Genomic DNA, 16,710 nt, shown 5'->3' on the forward strand with positions numbered 1-16,710 from the left:
AAATAGGGGGCAAAAAACACAGCCATGCGGATCCGCCTTGCAGCCAGGAGAGCGGCTCAGTTAAAAGCGTGTTTGTGCAAAAAAAAAACCCAAAACCCTGCTATTTTATTGAGCTTCCATGTGCCAGTAAGCCTCCCCGACTCTCCAAATCTGCGCTCGGTATTAGCCTTGAGCCCCAATGTGGATCCCTAGGGGAAAGCACTAGCGCCCTTGAGCATGTGCAAAGCGCCTCCGCCCTTTGGGAATCGGGTTATATGCTTAAGCGAAATACAGTGTGTGGAATCGTTGCAGCTCTTAAGGGGGGGGGCTTCCGTTTCTCGTGCGTATACAGCCCTGCCCCACACCAGGCAGCCCCCTGGGTAACCAGCGCCCGGGGCCGAAGCGGAAAGCTGGGCTGCTATTGCTGCTGCCGCCCATGTGCTTTCGCCCTGGACCACCCAGCGCGCCGCACCTCCCACTCTCTCACCTGATTGGGCGAGGGGCCGCTTGGAACGTCGGGAGAGCTCGGCTGCCCTGGCCAATCGCAGGCGGAGGGAACGTCCGAACTTTCCGAGCGGATCCCGGATCCTCTGTGCGCTCCCACGAGACTCCAGCTGCAGCGCGCAGGACAGGTGAGAACCGGCGTTGCGTGCTCGCGAAAGAGATTTTTTAAATTAATATTTATTTCATTTATGTCCTTCATTCCTGCCTGGGCGGTTTGCAACTTTAAAATACTGGAACAGAAAGGTGGTCTAAAATGCAAAGGGGGAGGTGGGTTTGTTCCTTGGCCTTGAGTTTTTTCTCCTCTCCCCCCACCCACGTCAGAAGATTTGTGGGACTGACTTTGTTTTTTTAAATATTTCTAATATTAAAAAAAACTAAAGAGCATAAAGAAATACCATTGCAGCAGGTAGAAAGCAGTTCTGGAGTTTCAGTGCGGAATAGACCACATGGGCCTTCCACCTAGAGATCTGTTCCTGATTATTCCAGCTCCTGGCAGCTCCCCCCCCCCCAGTTCATTAGTTTAATTTGGAGTGGGTCATCATTAAACAGTTTGGATCTTGAAATATTTGCCCATCTACTTCAAATCAACTAGTAGATCCTGCTCTGCCCATGTCATAATTTGAGAAACGGCTTTTTCGCTCTTTGATTCAGAGGCAGGCAAAGGCTAAGAGCATGGATAGGCAACCTAAGGCCCGGGGGCCAGATCTGGCCCAATTGCCTTCTAAATCCGGCCCGCAGACAATCCGGGAATCAGCGTGTTTTTACACGAGTAGAATGTGTCCTTTTATTTAAAATGCATCTCTGGGTTATTTGTGGGGCATAGGAATTTGTTCATTTTCCCCCCAAAAAACATAGTCCGGCCTCTCACAAGGTCTTATGGACAGTGGACCGGCCCCCTGCTGAAAAAGTTTGCTGACCCCTGGCTAAGAGGAACCTGTGGTTTAGGATCAGGGAAATCTCCAGGCGTCTCACAAAATGGGGCGGTGGGGTTGGAGGTGTCACCTGTATGTTTGGGGGCTAGATGTGTTGCCCACATTATTTTGGAGGATCCTGGTTTAACTAGCAACAGGTTTCCTTGCCACTCCCAAATAGTTTGGGACTGGAATGAGCTAACAAATTAATCCTGTGTTTTGCCAGCTGTTGTACTAAAACAGGCCCCATAGGTGAAGGGACCCCTGACCATTAGGTCCTATCGCGGATGACTCTGGGGATGCGGCGCTCATCTCGCTTTAGTGGCCGAGGGAGCCAGCCAACTTATGGGTCATAATAATAATAAATTTTATTTATACCCCGCCCTCCCCAGCTAACAACCAATAATAAAAACAAGTTGATTAAAATACAATTTAAAAAACAAGATTAAAATACAACATTAAAACATTAGGATGCAGCCTCTTCACAGGAGGAGAAAGGAAAAAGAAAGAGGGGGAGGGAATCAAACTGATTCCAAGCCAAAGGCCAGGCGGAACAACTCTGTCTTACAGGCCCTGCAGAAAGAAATCAGATCCTGCAGGGCCCTGGTCTCATGAGACAGAGCGTTCCACCAGGCCGGAGCCAGTGTTGAAAAGGCCCTGGCTCTGGTTGAAGCTAATCTAACTTCCTTAGGGCCCAGGACCACTAGGGTGTTGCTATTTATGGACCTTAAGGTTCTCCATGGGCCATACCAGGAGAGGCGGTCCCGTAGGTACGAGGGTCCTAGGCCATGAAGGGCTTTAAAGGTCAAAACCAGCACCTTGAACCTGACCCTGTACTCCACTGGGAGCCAGTGCAGCTGGAAAAGCACTGGGTGAATATGCTCCCATGGCAGAGACCCTGTGAGGAGCCTCGCTGCAGCATTCTGCACCCACTGGAGTTTCTGGGACAGCTTCAAGGGCAGCCCCACGTAGAGCGAATTACAGTAGTCAAGCAAAACTAGTGGCCAGCATGACTAAGCCGGTTCTGGCGAACCAGAGCAGCGCACGGAAACACCGTTTACCTTCCCGCCGGAGTGGTACCTATTTATCTGCTTGCACTTTGACGTGCTTTCAAACTGCTAGGTTGGCAGGAGCTGGGACCGCCGACCTTTTGATCGGCAAGCCTTAGGCTCTGTGGTTTAACCCACAGCGCCACCCGCGTCCCTAAAACAGGCCCCATAGGCAGTTACTAATCCTATTCTTAAAAACAAACAAACCACTGATTGATTAAGGGGATCCTCTAGCCTAGCTCCATCCAGCTAACACAACTCCCCTTGGTTGTTCTAGAGAAGGAAACACGCAGTCTGCATTGGAGATCTCAAATGAAACTTAATAATTTTGTCCTTATGCTTCAGGGGGAGGTAGCCATGGAAGCCGAGGGTGCTATTGAGGGGCTCTGCGAGGAGGCGACATGTTCCATCTGCCTGGAGTACTTCATAGACCCAGTTACAATCGCTTGCGGGCACAACTTCTGCCAAGCCTGCTTTGACCAACTTTGGGAGGACCCCAATGTAGACTCCTGCTGCCCTCAGTGTCGAGAGAGGATCAAGCAAAAGAACTTCAGGCCAAACCGTCAGCTGGCAAATATGGTCGAGATCGTCAGGAACTTCCAGGAAAGGAAAGGATTGAAGAGAAAGTGGGAAGAGCCCCAGAGGCAGCAGGAGCCCCCGAAATGGAGGGATGGTCAGGCACCAATGGGTGTGGTTTGGGACCGGTTGCATGCTGACCAGGGCCACGCTGCGTCTTCTATAAGCAAGATCTCCGTAAAATACAAGGTAAGAAATTGATATGGCAGGTGGTCCTAGGAAATCGCCCTGGCTCTTTTTTGGAGGGTTCTGTGCAGCCCTATGAGTTTCCCCTGGAGTAAAAGGTCATGCAAAGATTACGCAGGAGATGGATTAAGGATTAAATTTGTAGATTAAAACGCAAACCTCTTATCCCACATGTGTGGGAGAAATACAAAAAGTAAACGCGCTGTTTTGATTTTTTTTTAAGCATATTAAAACACCTTTTTGCCGGTTATTTTTATTGACTTTCCATAATTTATAACAAATTGTCTCCAAATTTAAAATAAAAATAAAAACTGACTCTCCCCGCCATGTCCCCTCTATTTTTCTCCCTTCTTTGCTGCTCCCAATACAAGAACTTTTCCAACTATAATTTCAAAATGCATTCATCCCATCGCCCTACACATCATTAATTTTGAAACACTTCCCTCTGATACCTATGGCATAACATTCCCTGCCTCTCACACCGCCAATCTCCCAGCGTCACCCACCCCTACATTTCACCAGATTTAATCCTCAGTTTTACATACAACCAGCTCATTAATAATCCGTATCTCTTCTCTGTCAGAAAATCTCAGAAGTTGCCATGCTGGTATACGCTGTGGCCCATCCTGTCCCTTTCACTGTTCTTATTTCTAACCTCAGGGAAGGAGGCTGATGTAATCTCAACAAAATCCAGACCTCCTTTTTATACCTTTTATTTGTGGTCTGCTAACCTCCCCCTCTTCACCCCCATTGCAGTGAATGAGCCACACGTTTTTAGTAAGATAAACAAAAAATGTTTACTTGCATTTCAAAGCAGGCAGCAAATACAAGTAAGAAAAATTATCAGGTACAGCATACAAAAGTTGGCTTCAAAATAAGATCTGTGTGTTTGGGTCATTTTGGAAGCATGGTAGATAGTTTCCTAAGAGGCAGGAGGAAGTATAAAATATTTTCATTTGTTACAGAATTCCCACCCAGAAGAGATCAGGGAATGAGCGCACATAATGTCCTCTCTAGGAAGTTTTAGAACCCTCTGTGTACTGGCCCTTTGCACGCCTAGCAAAACATGCATTTGTGATTTGGCTGCAAACCCCACAAAGATGGCACCGCTCTTCCAATTCCAAAGCAATGCTCTATTTCCACAGAAATATCCTGCTGTTATGTGCATCCCCCCGCAATTGAATATCTGGTTCTTTTTTAAGTTCAAGGGAGCAATACCGCTTGGCCAGAAGGGACCAGGTGATTGCTTCACAGAATAAAACCACAATAGGTCAGATTTACAGCACAGTGAGAGCTGCAAGACTTTGTAGTCACCTTAACCCAGGCATAGGCAAACTTGACCCTCCAGGTGTTTTGGGACTACAATTCCCATCATCCCTGACCACTGGTCCTGTTAGCTAGGGATGATGGGAGTTGTGGTCCCAAAACATCTGGAGGGCCGAGTTTGCCTAGGCCAGCCTTAACCAAATGATCAAGTCAATCACTACAAGATGCCTAAAACCCAACAGGGTTGGCATCAACTGGATCTCTGAGGTCATTCCAGAATTTGGGAGGTTCTGCATAGGACCCACTCACGTATTTTATCCTTTGCAAATGCTGGCACTGGTAAGACAGAGACTCCACTTGGTCTCAAACACAAGGTTGATATATACAAGGGGAGCAGACAGTCCAGCAAATAGTCAGGTCCTAAACTGTAGGATTTTATATGTCACTGCAAACATGATATGTAAGAAATTTCGGAGAACTAGAAAATGCACTAGCTTAAGTTTTAGGCAAGGAAATCTAAGAAAACATGACCTGCGCAGGTAGCATAATTTGGTGATTGAATGAAAAGTACAGTCATACCTCAGGTTACAGACGCTTCAGGTTGCGTTTTTTTCGGGTTACGGACGCGCTGAAACCCAGAAGTACCGGAATGGGTTACTTCCATGTTTTGGCGGTCGCACATGTGCAGAAGCGCTAAATCACGCTTTGCGCAGAAGCACCGAATTGCAACCCGCGCAGACGTGCTGCCGCGGGTTGCGAACGTGCCTCCCGCACGGATCACATTCGCAACCTGAGTGTCCACTGTAATGTAGAACAGGCCGTGATTGCAGGAAAAGTTAAAAATGTGAATGTGTTGCGTTGTGTTAAAACAATGTGACACAGCCGTTGCATGCAAAGATTGCAGCGTTCGGGATTAAAATTCAGCTGCAATTTAAGTTTTGCTGCCTCTTCTTTCCGAGATGCCTTCGAAAGAACTGGCAACGGATGCTCAACCCCACCTGAACTCTTTCACAAGGCCAACTAATTATATGCAGCGTGTATCAAGTTCCCCACTTGTATGGCAGTTCAGATTAAAGTTAAGGCTGGGGAAAACCAACCCCAAAATCAAATCAATCCAAGAGGTAAAGTCCAAGATGTAGGGTCCAGGTAAACAGTAAGAAAAAAGATGTTTTTAAGAAAAACTCTGAAGTCTTGAGCTCAGCAGAGGCAAAGTAATTGGAAAAATAAAATGGGAAACTCCTGACTCTCTTGCCCAAGCAAGCTAGCTCGAGAATAACTATGAGCAGCATTGATCATGAAGAAGGGGGGAAATTCAGATACGTATTTGCTAGTACACCAGTAAAATATGTATTGCTGTCAAGTCTGGGGCCAGAAACCAACCAGGACGTTTCCCCATTAAGTGTCTAACATAACCCATATCAGCCTTTTCAGAATACAGGGCCACAAATAACTTTTCCCGCCCTGACCTGGCCACAGTGATCCATGCGACAGTCACCCCCAGGCTTGACTACTGTAATTCACTCTACGCGGGGCTGCCCTTGAAGCTGTCCCAGAAACTCCAGCGGGTGCAGAATGCTGCAGCGAGGCTCCTCACGGGGTCTCTGCCATGGGAGCATATTCACCCAGTGCTTTTCCAGCTGCACTGGCTCCCGGTGGAGTACAGGGTCAGATTTAAGGTGCTGGGTTTGACCTTTAAAGCCCTTCACAGCCTAGGACCCTCGTACCTACGGGACCGCCTCTTCTGATATGCCCCACGGAGGACCTTAAGGTCCATAAATAGCAACACCCTAGAGGTCCCGGGCCCTAAGGAAGTCAGATTAGCCTCAACCAGGGCCAGGGCCTTCTCAACACTGGCTCCGGCCTGGTGGAACGCTCTTCCTCATGCGACCAGGGCCCTGCAGGATCTGATTTCTTTCTGCAGGGCCTGTAAGACAGAGCTGTTCCGCCTGGCCTTTGGCTTGGAGCCAATTTGATTCCCTCCCCCTCTTTCTTTTTTCTTTTCCTTTCTCCTCCTGTGATGAAGCTGCATTTTAATATTTTAATGTTTCAATATTTTAATGTTGTATTTTAATCTTGTTTTTATGTTGTATTCATTCACCTTGTTTTTATTATTGCTTGTTAGCCGCCCTGAGCCCGGCCTTGGCTGGGGAGGGCGGGGTATAAATAAAAATTATTATTATTATTATTATTATTATTATTAGGGGTGTGGATGACCGTCCAGTTGTTGATGAGCTTCTTAGTTAAAGTCGCTGGTCTCTAACTGACCCTCAGCTGAGTCTCATTTTCCACCTCTGCACTTTGAAATCTTTTCCCCCCAGGCGCAGTTAGAAGCAGAGAAGCAGAAAATCAGATCCGCCTTCCAGAGAATGCAGGTATTTCTCCGGACAAAACAGCGTCTCTGGTTAGGTGAGCTGGGAGATCTGGAGAAAAAAATTTGGAGGAGGGGTGAAGGAAACTTTGCCGAACTCTCTGGGGAGCTTTCCCGACTCAGAAACCTGATCGTGGCGACGGAGGCGAGAAACGTGCAGCCATCATATCACATCTCCCAGCCCCCGAAGGAATCCCTCCAGGTGAGGCTTAATGCAAAGGTGACTTCCAGGTCTCTTGAATGAAAAAGAAAATGAACCTGGGTCCATTCATTTGTTTTCCACAAGCAGGGGCGGGGGGGGGGGGGGGAATCCTCATTAGAACGAAAAACAGCCCAGTGTTTTTTCCTGCCGGTGTAATTGACACCCATTTATCTTTTTATTTTTATTTTTCAGGACATCAGAAGAGCCTTAACGAGGTATGTGGCTCTTTTTTTCCTCACACACACCCTTTCTGCTTTCATGCGGAAGAAATTTGCTCCCTTTGGTGTGTTTCTGGAAAACAAACAATACTGTTTCCCTCAGCGTTGTGTGAGGTTCATTTCTTTGCTCTTTTAATTTGGTCTTTCTCTCCCCAATCCCCTTTCTGTCTAGCCTTGCTCACACTCCTCCTTTTTCACCCCCTGTGAAACAACCTTGGTTTCGTTTGGGGGGGGGGACAGATTTCTGTAAAACAGGCCCATGTAAAGGCACTCTGAAGTACAGTCAGTCGTTAGAAACCATTTCCTTCCAACGGCAGTAGATGAAGGTTCTGGAGTTTTATTTCCTCCGCAAAGGGTGACTTCTCTACGGCCTCACAATGAGATGCCCTTCAGATACCTAGGAGGGAGTAGTGGCCTTTTAACCTTTAGACTTAAAGGTAAAGGGACCCCTGACCATTAGGTCCAGTCGTGACCAACTCTGGGGTTGCGGCGCTCATCTCGCTTTACTGGCCGAGGGAGCCGACGCACAGCTTCCGGGTCATGTGGCCAGCATGACTAAGCCGCTTCTGGCGAACCAGAGCAGTGCACAGAAACGCTGTTTACCTTCCTGCCGGAGCGGTACCTATTGATCTACTTGCACTCTGGTGTGCTTTTGAACTGCTAGGTTGGCAGGAGCAGGGACCGAGCAACAAGCGCTCACCCCATTGCGGGGATTCGAACCGCCGACCTTCTAATCGGCAAGTCCTAGGCTCTGTGGTTTAACCCACAGCACCACCCGCGTCCCTTCCCCTTTAGACTTAGTCCTCTGCTATACAGTCATACCTTGGAAATCAAACAGAATCCGTTCTGGAAGTCTGTTCGACTTCCAAAACGTTTGGAAACCAAAGCGCAGCTTCTGATTGGCTGCAGGAACAAAATCATTCAAAAACCCGGAACTCTCACTTCCAGATTTCGATTGTTCGGGGACTGATTTCTTCGGGTGCCAAGGCGTTTGAGATCCGAGGTACGACTGTACTCGAGATCCTTTTTATTGAAGCTGCCGTGGAAAGAACATGCAGACATGTGAAGTGCCTGCCCTGCCGCTGGGCAATCAGCCCCTGCTTTCTTCTGCGCTGGTGTTTCCGTTTTGGCCAGGCCAGGCCCACCCGCTCTTATACCTGTTGCCGCCTGCGGAGTAAAGACTCAGGTCGGCAAAAAAGGGGTGCCTGCAATGTCTGGCGACTCAGCACTTTGAAGCCCTGCAAATGCACCAACGATCAGCTGATTGCCTTCTGTGGCGAACATCAGATTGCCTGAGGCAAGTGTGGGAGACTGGGTCTAGGCCAGTGGGCCAGGTCTTTACCTCTCCCCGCCCTCCATGACCCCATTCTGGCAGGGGGGGTGGTCCTGGCCACCTGCCAGTCACCTGAGATTGATAGTCATGGGACTCATTTTCACCTGCACAGTGTGAAATTAAACGTGTGTGCCATCAGCTGGTTATTGGGGCTTCAAAGTGCTTTGTGTGGCCTGCTTGCACCCAAGTAGCTTAACTGCACACGACCTCTGTTGATGTTTGCTTCATCCTTTGACACACGTATTTTGTTCTCTACGCTGGGCCTTTGCTTCTCCCTTCCCTGCAAGCTTCCTAGGCAATTTTTATAACCAATCTAGATGGTTCTCCTCCAGGGTGGACAGGTGATAGAGGAGGAAATATAGGAGGCTGTCCCAGTTCAGGATGAATTTGACCGGATTAGAAGCAGTTGGCTCAAAAGATCTCAGGCCGCGAAACAGTAGTTTAGGGCACCTTCCCGCTAAGTACATCTTGAGTAAGAGCTCAGCCCTCTTGTTTAATGTTTCGAGAGCTGTAGTCTGCTGCTGTTATTTAAAATTGACCCGCGTTCCCTTCCAGGTGTGAGAAGAAAGCATCTGAGCACGAATCGGACCTTTCTCACTGGTGGGACGAGACGCTCAAAATCGCCGTGGAGAAAAGTTCTGCGCTGGAAAAGGCTACGGAGAAGTATAAAGGTACCGCCAAAAGCATAGCAGGGTTTGCTTTACTTGGTAAACACAAAACACAGTTGCTTCAAGAAGGCCTCTCTCTGAGTCATAGAATCATAGAATCATAGAGTTGGAAGAGACCACAAGGGCCATCGAGTCCAACCCCCTGAGTCCAGAGAGGGCTTTCAGCTTTCATAGTTCTTGCTTAAAATGCAAGTTCAAAGCCCTGCAAGTTTAGTCTTCTGTTTCTTCTTCACAAGTCTTTCCATTTCCGTCTTCCAAAAATCCTTCTCTACAATTCTGCACCACACAGTACCACAGAATGCTGTAATTGGAGCTTATGGTATAGGCCAGAACTATGTGCCTGGCCACACAGGAACAGAGATAAGACAGCCATGAGTATTCTGCAGATGCACCCTGGAAAGAAAAGCATTTTGTACCAACTTATGGAGAATTAACTCACTCCTTAACCTGTCCTACCCTATGAGATTCCGCAGAATGTCTGAGGAGACATCTCAAAAAAAAATCTTTTCCCCCTTTGGTTCCGCATCAGCAGAGAAGCAAGGTTCTGCTTATACTATCATGGAAGCCATTTTGAGGAGGAAAAACTGGTGTATAAGTGACTTTACTTTTAAAACTCCCCCTCACCATTCCATTCCGAAAGCTGTCCATTTCTTGCTGAAGAAGAGAAACTTTCAGAGCCAGGCCCACCTTATTCTGCAAGGAGGGACATCGGAACACAGTGTTTCTCCTAGTCAACAAGAGATCGAAGCAACATCATTTGTTTGGGAACCTTAAGTATAAGTGAAAATGCACCCGATTCGCATGGAAAGTGTCGCCTCTTGCTGCTTCAAAGTCCTCTTTGTGACTTCCCTTTCATCTCCTTGTCGTTAACCTGGCCTTCAAATTTAAGCAGCAAAACATTATTGCAAGCAGCATAATCTTAATTTTAAATCGGGTGGGGTAGCCCAGGGGCCACACTCCCTTACGGCCATCTTTCCAGAGGCAAAAGCAGGCAGAGCAATGAATGTTAATCTTGCCGTTGGTACAGAAGGCTAGTTTCCACACACCTTCGTGGATTCTTTTCCAACCATCCCCCAGACATGCTGGCAGGCATGGTCAGAGTTGAGTGGCACATTCCAGCCAGGCAAAAAACCTAGATGAATAATAATAATAATAATAAATTATTTATACCCCGCCCATCTGGCTGGGTTACCCCAGCCACTCTGGGCGGCTTCCAACAAAACACTAAAATACAATAACCTATTAAACATTAAACGCTTCCCTAAACAGGGCTGCCTTCAGATGTCTTCTAAAAGTCAAGTAGTTGTTTTTCTCTTTGACATCTGGTGGGAGGGCGTTCCACAGGGCGGGTGCCACTACCGAGAAGGCCCTCTGCCTGGTTCCCTGTAACTTGGATTCTTGCAGCAAGGGAACCACCAGAAGGCCCTCGGCACTGGACCTCAGTGTCTGAGCAGATGACTAGGAGAGGATGTGTCCTGCAGAGATAGAGGCCTGGAGGTGGCTGCTGTTTTTAACCTTTGGACACAATGAAAACTTTCCTGTTTTCCTGTGCTTCCAAGCTTAACACAGGCAATTAAGAAAAGGTGTTTCTGAAATATTTGATCTCTGGCTTTAAGTACTAACCTGGTCTTCATTGCGTGTGTGTGGTTGGAAACTGCTTCGGCCTTTACCGTATGGTACAGCAATCTACAAATATTTTTATAAGTAAACACGAAAAAGTGCTGATGTAATAGTACAGTCCTATACGTGTCTACTCAGAAGTAAACCCCACTGAATTTAATGACAATCCCGTTTAAGGGAGTGTGAACCTGAATGTGAAACTGCTGAGATTCTTTGTTTCCAAAACAACTTCCTGTATATATTATCTGATTTATTTATTTTCCTGTCTTTTCTTCTGCATCAGCATCTCTGGAGCAAGTTCAAGACACAGGTAATTCTCTCAGACATTTTTGATGGAAGATGGGTGTTTTGTGTTGTCCATAGAAAGGGGGGGTGGGGGACTTCCCCCAGCAATGAATCCCTTCAACAGAAAATCAATTAAAATGCTAAATTTAGTTGCACTATAATGTGAGATGTTTTTATTGCACCAACACACATGTTAGAATAGTCCAGCTTTATCAAAAGATGCTAGGGTGTTGTAAAAGCATTTTACGAAACCTAATACAAAGCATAATGACAGCAGAAAAGCATAATAATAATATTAACAGGTCCCTGTCCCCCCTGAGCTTTAACAGACCATAGAGTATTGAATGGTGAAAAGCCTGGGTAAAGAGGAATGTTTTTGCCTGGTGCCTGTAATGATGGCACTAGGTGAGGCTCCCTTAGTGAAGGAAATTATCTTGGAACATGGAGATCACAAGGGAAAATAAAGTAATCCATTTCATATCTCAGAAGGTGGTTGGCTTTCCTTCCTTAGAGTTATTTAAGCAGAGGTTGGATGGGCACCTGTCATGGATGCTTTAGTCGACATTCCTTGAGGGAGGGTCCCTTCCAACTCTACAATTCTTTGAGAGGGTTTGCTTTGGTTTTAGTGCTAATCTGTCTCCAAACTTGTCACTCTTTCCTCCCTGCCACAGCTCCTCTGATGCAAGACCTGAACAAAGGTAACTCGGGGAATGATTTGGGTAACGTGGGGGTGGGAGAGACTGGATGGTTCTTAGGACCAGAAGAGGGCTGAAATGGGTGGAGCCACAGCAGGCTTCACGAAGGCTTAGTCTCAGATTGCTTGGGGGGAAACGCTGGAGAGGGGAGAATGTGGAAGGCTGTGGGGAAGTGGGGCTTTTAGTATTGGCAACAGATCCATGGAGTGAGACCCTAGCAGGCATGAGCTTCTGTGTTCAGTAGGCCGGACGCCCTGCCAAGCCTGCGCAGATAGTGTGATTTACTTCCGTCTCACTCCTGACACCGCCACCCGGCATCCTCTTCCCTCTTTTCTCCTGCAGTGGATGTCACCCTCGATCCAAATACCGCACACCCTTGCCTTACCGTCTCTGAAGATTTGAAGAGTGTGTGGTGGGAGGTGGAGAAGAAGAGGAAGGGGGGGAAGAAGAAGAAGAAGAAGAAGAGCAACAACAGAGGGGCGACGGGGAACCTCCCTGACAACCCAGAGAGATTTAACGGGGAGCTCTGTGTGCTGGGCCAGGAGGGGTTCACGGCAGGGAAACATTGGTGGGTGATGGAGGTGGAAACCTGGGGGAGGGCAATGTGGGCCGTGGGGGTCGCCCGAGACACCATGAGGAGGAAAGGCGTTATCTGCACCCATACGAACGAAGGGGTGTGGGCGGTGGGGAGGTTTTCCCGCAGCCCATCTATGCCTTGCCAGTTCTTCGCTTTCACCTTCCCTGCACCGACCCCTTTGGCCTTGGTGAGAGATCCCCAGAAGATCCGCGTGTCCCTGGATTACGAAAGGGGTCAGGTGCAGTTTTCTGACGCCGACACCGACGATTTGATTTTCACCTACCACACGGGGTCGTTCTCTGAGGAGAAGCTCCGGCCCTTTTTCCAAGTGAGGAGCTGCGGGACGGCTTTGAAGTGCTGGCCTCGGAGACCCGCTGCCGTGAACGGAAATGATAACGCCAGAACAGCGACGGGGAACCGGTGGTTCTTGGATGATGTTAGACTCCAAGGCCCACCAGCCGCAGAAGCGTTCCACATTGATCAGGGATGGTGGGAGTTCTGATCCTGCAACATCAGAGAGGACCACAGGTTTCCCCGTTCCTCTTCTGTAGTTGTATAAGAAGCCGGGGGGGGGGGCACAGTCTAAATGGCAGGATTTCCAGCTCCTCATCGCAGATCTTGGAATATTCCACCTACAAATGAAGTAGGCTGGTTTTGGAGTCTTCCTTGTGTGGCTGTACCTTTGAAATGACCATTTATTGAGATAAAATAAAAAGAGGAACAGGCTCTTTGTGTTACACAGAATGATTCAGTAGATTCAGGCCCAACACAGTTGCTGTGTTGAGTCCCAACCCCACTTTTGTGTGATTTTATAGGCACAGAAACCCTGCCAGGAAAAAAATGAACCCAGCCAGGCAAAAATGCATAAAAAAAAGAATTCCTGTATGCCAAGAATCATGTTTGGGGCAAGGACTCTTGGTGAGAACCCCAGCAGAGATTTAAAGTAACAAAATATGCAGCAAGGTGAAATGTGAATATATGTTGTTACACCTTTAAAATAAACCATTCCAAAATTTCCCTCTTTCTCCAGCCTAAGAAAAGGCCAGACGTTTAGCAAGTTAAAGATTAGTTTACTTACAAACTCTTCAAAGGTCCAGTTCATGTGCTTTTCCAAACACCAGTCAGGAAAGTTGCACAGGCAGTAAAACAAGTTATAAAGTGGTGAGACTTCCTAGGTTATTGGTACAGGAGTGGCTGGTGAGAGCCATGTTGTGGAGCAGCCAGCTCAGCCCTCTTCACAGCTTCAGCGGAGGTAGGCTGGAACACAACAAAAAGCTTGATTACCTATTTCCTCCCAATATGAGGGGACATGACTGGCGATCACACAGGCTCCCCAGACGCTTGACGGTCTATTGATCCCTGTTCCCGCTGCCACCAAACTGTTACTTTTGGGTACACACTGAGTCCAGACAGTTGTTAACATTAAACCAAATAAACAAGTTTATTTTATAAGCATTAACAAGTTTGTGGTTTCAGATAATTTTTCTTGTCAGTTTCTTAACCTTAGTTTCTTTACCGGCCTATACCTTCCTAATACCTTCTGACTGATTATCTCAACTGTTTAACTGACTCCTCTTAACAGATTCTCTCACTCCCACATCAAACTTGCCCAACCCACCGACTTCCTCCCTCTCCCTTCTCTAACTTCAGACTGACTTCTTAACAACCCTAACTCCTCCCCTTGGGTTCCTATTGGTTATTCATTTTACAATTAGTTAACCCTTTCCTTATGACCCAGTATGATGTCACACACCTAGGAGTGCAAACGCCACAGGGACATAGCTAAGTTTGGCAGGTCAGCCTATGCTATGGTAGTGTTTGGTGGGTGTAAAACTGGGTGCCAGACTCCTAATTCCCAGCTTCAGGAAGTGTTCAAATCAAGCCAGGCTATCCTGGTTAGGTGTAAGGAGGGCAGAGGAAGGGGATCTGTGGCAGATGAATTGTGGGGGCTCTACTCTCTGATAGAAGAAATAAAGCCATTTTAGGGGAGATAGCTATGTGAACTAGCAGGATGGAATGGTGGAGAGAATGCCAAGCCTGAATTTGGAGTCCAAGGCTGTGGTTATGGGAGAAGACCATCCCTTTTGGTGTGTTATTACTATGAACCCCTTCATCGTAGGCTCAGGTATATACAGTGGTACCTCTGGTTAAGAACTTAATTCGTTCTGGAGGTCCGTTCTTAACCTGAAACTGCTCTTAACCTGAAGCACCACTTTAGCTAATAGGGCCGCTGTGCCGCCGCTGCACGATTTCTGTTCTCATCCTGAAGCGAAGTTGTTTTTTTCCTTCATTTTTGTTGGAAAAGTTTTTATTAGTAAAATAATTCAGCATTAATACACACATATTGCGAATATATAAGCATACAAACATACATTTCATACAATCCTTAAAAATGTTCAAACATACCTACACTCAATCCCACAGATAATTCCTTCTGGAGGTCTGTTCTTAACCTGAGGTACCACTTTAGCTAATGGGGCCTCCTGCTGTTGCCACGCCACCAGAGCACGATTTCTGTTCTCATCCTGAAGCAAATTTCTTAACCTGAGGTACTATTTCTGGGTTAGCGAAGTCTAACCTGAAGCATCTGTAACCCGAGGTACCACTGTATGTGTCAATAAACCATATATCCTGGAGGTGCCACAGTCTGCTGTGCCGCAATTCCAAAAACACAAACCCCGCAGCAATGCCTGGAACCCCTGAAATGTCACCTTTCAAAGTTTGGGGTAGCAGTGAGCAACAGTATCAAACCCTGCGTGCAAGACCTGAGGATCTTGGCCACGTGAGGCTGCCTATCCCACTAAAAAGCCCCTCTTTTATGTTGCTTCCTTTCAACTTGTGTGCACAGAGAACCTGATTATCCAAAACAGTGCAACGGACAGAAGCTGCTAATCTTGTTTTGTGGTCTTGGCAGTGATCCCTCTTTTTAACGCCAAGGACACACAGCTGTTCCACCTTTCTTCATCTTTTGACAGTTAGCAAAACCTAGTAGCAAAGGTGCATTTGCATGCTACCCTATTTGAGTCCTCGGCCAATATAGCAAGATGAGTGCCTCAACCCATATTCCCCTCTTTTTCCCTTTCTCCTCCTGTGATGAGGCTGTATTTTAATGATTTAATGTTGTATTTTAATCTTGTTTTTAAGTTGTATTCATTCAACTTGTTTTTATTATTGCTTGTTAGCTGCCCTGAGCCCAGCCTTGGCTGGGGAGGGCGGGGTATAAATAAAAATTATTATTATTGTTATTCAACTCCAGAGTCATTCACGACTGGACTTAACTGTCAGGGGTCATTTACCTTTTTATTGAGTTCTGTGAGGTTTCTTTCAAGGAAACACCAGATTGCAGCCATGTTACCTTCGCAAGGAATCTAGTTTTGGCTCAACCAGCCAGGCAGGACCTCTGGTTTCCCACTCCCCACCCCGTTTTGCATGTGGTAGGCGAGAGTTCGCACCAGAAGCTTCCATGGGCATAACCAGGATTTAGGAGGGACCAGGGTTTGTGTTGGGGGGGGGCAGAACTGAGTTATCTGTGACACAATTGGCCAGTTAAGTATTTTATTTATTTACTTACTTACTTGATGGGACGCGGGTGGCGCTGTGGGTTAAACCACAGAGCCTAGGACTTGCCGATCAGAAGGTGGCCGGTTCGAATCCCTGCGACGGGGAAAGCTCCCATTGCCCGGTCCCTGCTCCTGCCAACCTAGCAGTTCGAAAGCACGCCAAAGTGCAAGTAGATAAATAGGTACCGCTCCGGTGGGAAGGTAAACGGCATTTCCGTGCGCTGCTCTGGTTCGCCAGAAGCGGCTTAGTCATGCTGGCCACATGACCTGGAAGCTGTACGCCGGCTCCCTTGGCCAATAAAGGGAGATGAGCGCCGCAACCCCAGAGTCGGCCACGACTGGACCTAATGGTCAGGGGTCCCTTTACCTTTACTTACTTGCTGGGGAGGGCAGCTGTCCCCCCCCCCGGCTATGCCCATGGCAGTTCTCCTGCTTCACCCTCAGACCCTAGAGAGTGAAATATTTTGATTTCCTTTTGAATAACACATAAAACACTACGGTCATACCTCACGTTACGTCCGTTTCATGTTACGTTCTTTCAGGTTCCATCATGCAGGGACCCGGAAGTACTGGAAAGGGTTACTTCCGGGTTTCGCCGCATGCGCAAAATGATGTCACGCACATGCGCAGAAACAGCGAATCGCAACCCACACGTGCGCAGACGCGCCACTGCGGGTTGTGTTCTTTTCATGTTGCGAACAGGCCTCCAGAAC

General features: G+C 47.5%; 1 protein-coding gene across 1 annotated transcript; it reads left to right on the forward strand.

The window, feature by feature from the left end:
- The first annotated feature begins 421 nt into the window (after positions 1–421).
- LOC128409034 (E3 ubiquitin-protein ligase TRIM39-like) lies at positions 422–12,987 on the forward strand. Its single transcript, XM_053379207.1, has 8 exons — positions 422–611; positions 2,789–3,208; positions 6,790–7,041; positions 7,234–7,256; positions 9,148–9,263; positions 11,164–11,190; positions 11,837–11,863; positions 12,203–12,987. The coding sequence occupies exons 2-8, from the start codon at positions 2,801–2,803 to the stop codon at positions 12,937–12,939; spliced, it is 1,590 nt and encodes a 529-aa protein (XP_053235182.1). The 5' UTR covers positions 422–611; positions 2,789–2,800; the 3' UTR covers positions 12,940–12,987.
- Positions 12,988–16,710: the final 3,723 nt, after the last annotated feature.

The sequence above is a fragment of the Podarcis raffonei genome, chromosome 2 (genome assembly GCF_027172205.1).
Source record: "Podarcis raffonei isolate rPodRaf1 chromosome 2, rPodRaf1.pri, whole genome shotgun sequence".
Classification (NCBI taxonomy): domain Eukaryota; kingdom Metazoa; phylum Chordata; class Lepidosauria; order Squamata; family Lacertidae; genus Podarcis; species Podarcis raffonei.

Excerpts from the sequence above, each read along its gene's own strand:
- LOC128409034 (XM_053379207.1), top strand. The coding sequence starts at position 2,801 with ATGGAAGCCGAGGGTGCTATTGAGGGGCTCTGCGAGGAGGCGACATGT. Across the intron at positions 7,257-9,147 it reads ATCAGAAGAGCCTTAACGAG|GTGTGAGAAGAAAGCATCTG; the intron begins GTATGTGGCTCT and ends GTTCCCTTCCAG. Across the intron at positions 11,864-12,202 it reads GATGCAAGACCTGAACAAAG|TGGATGTCACCCTCGATCCA; the intron begins GTAACTCGGGGA and ends TTTCTCCTGCAG.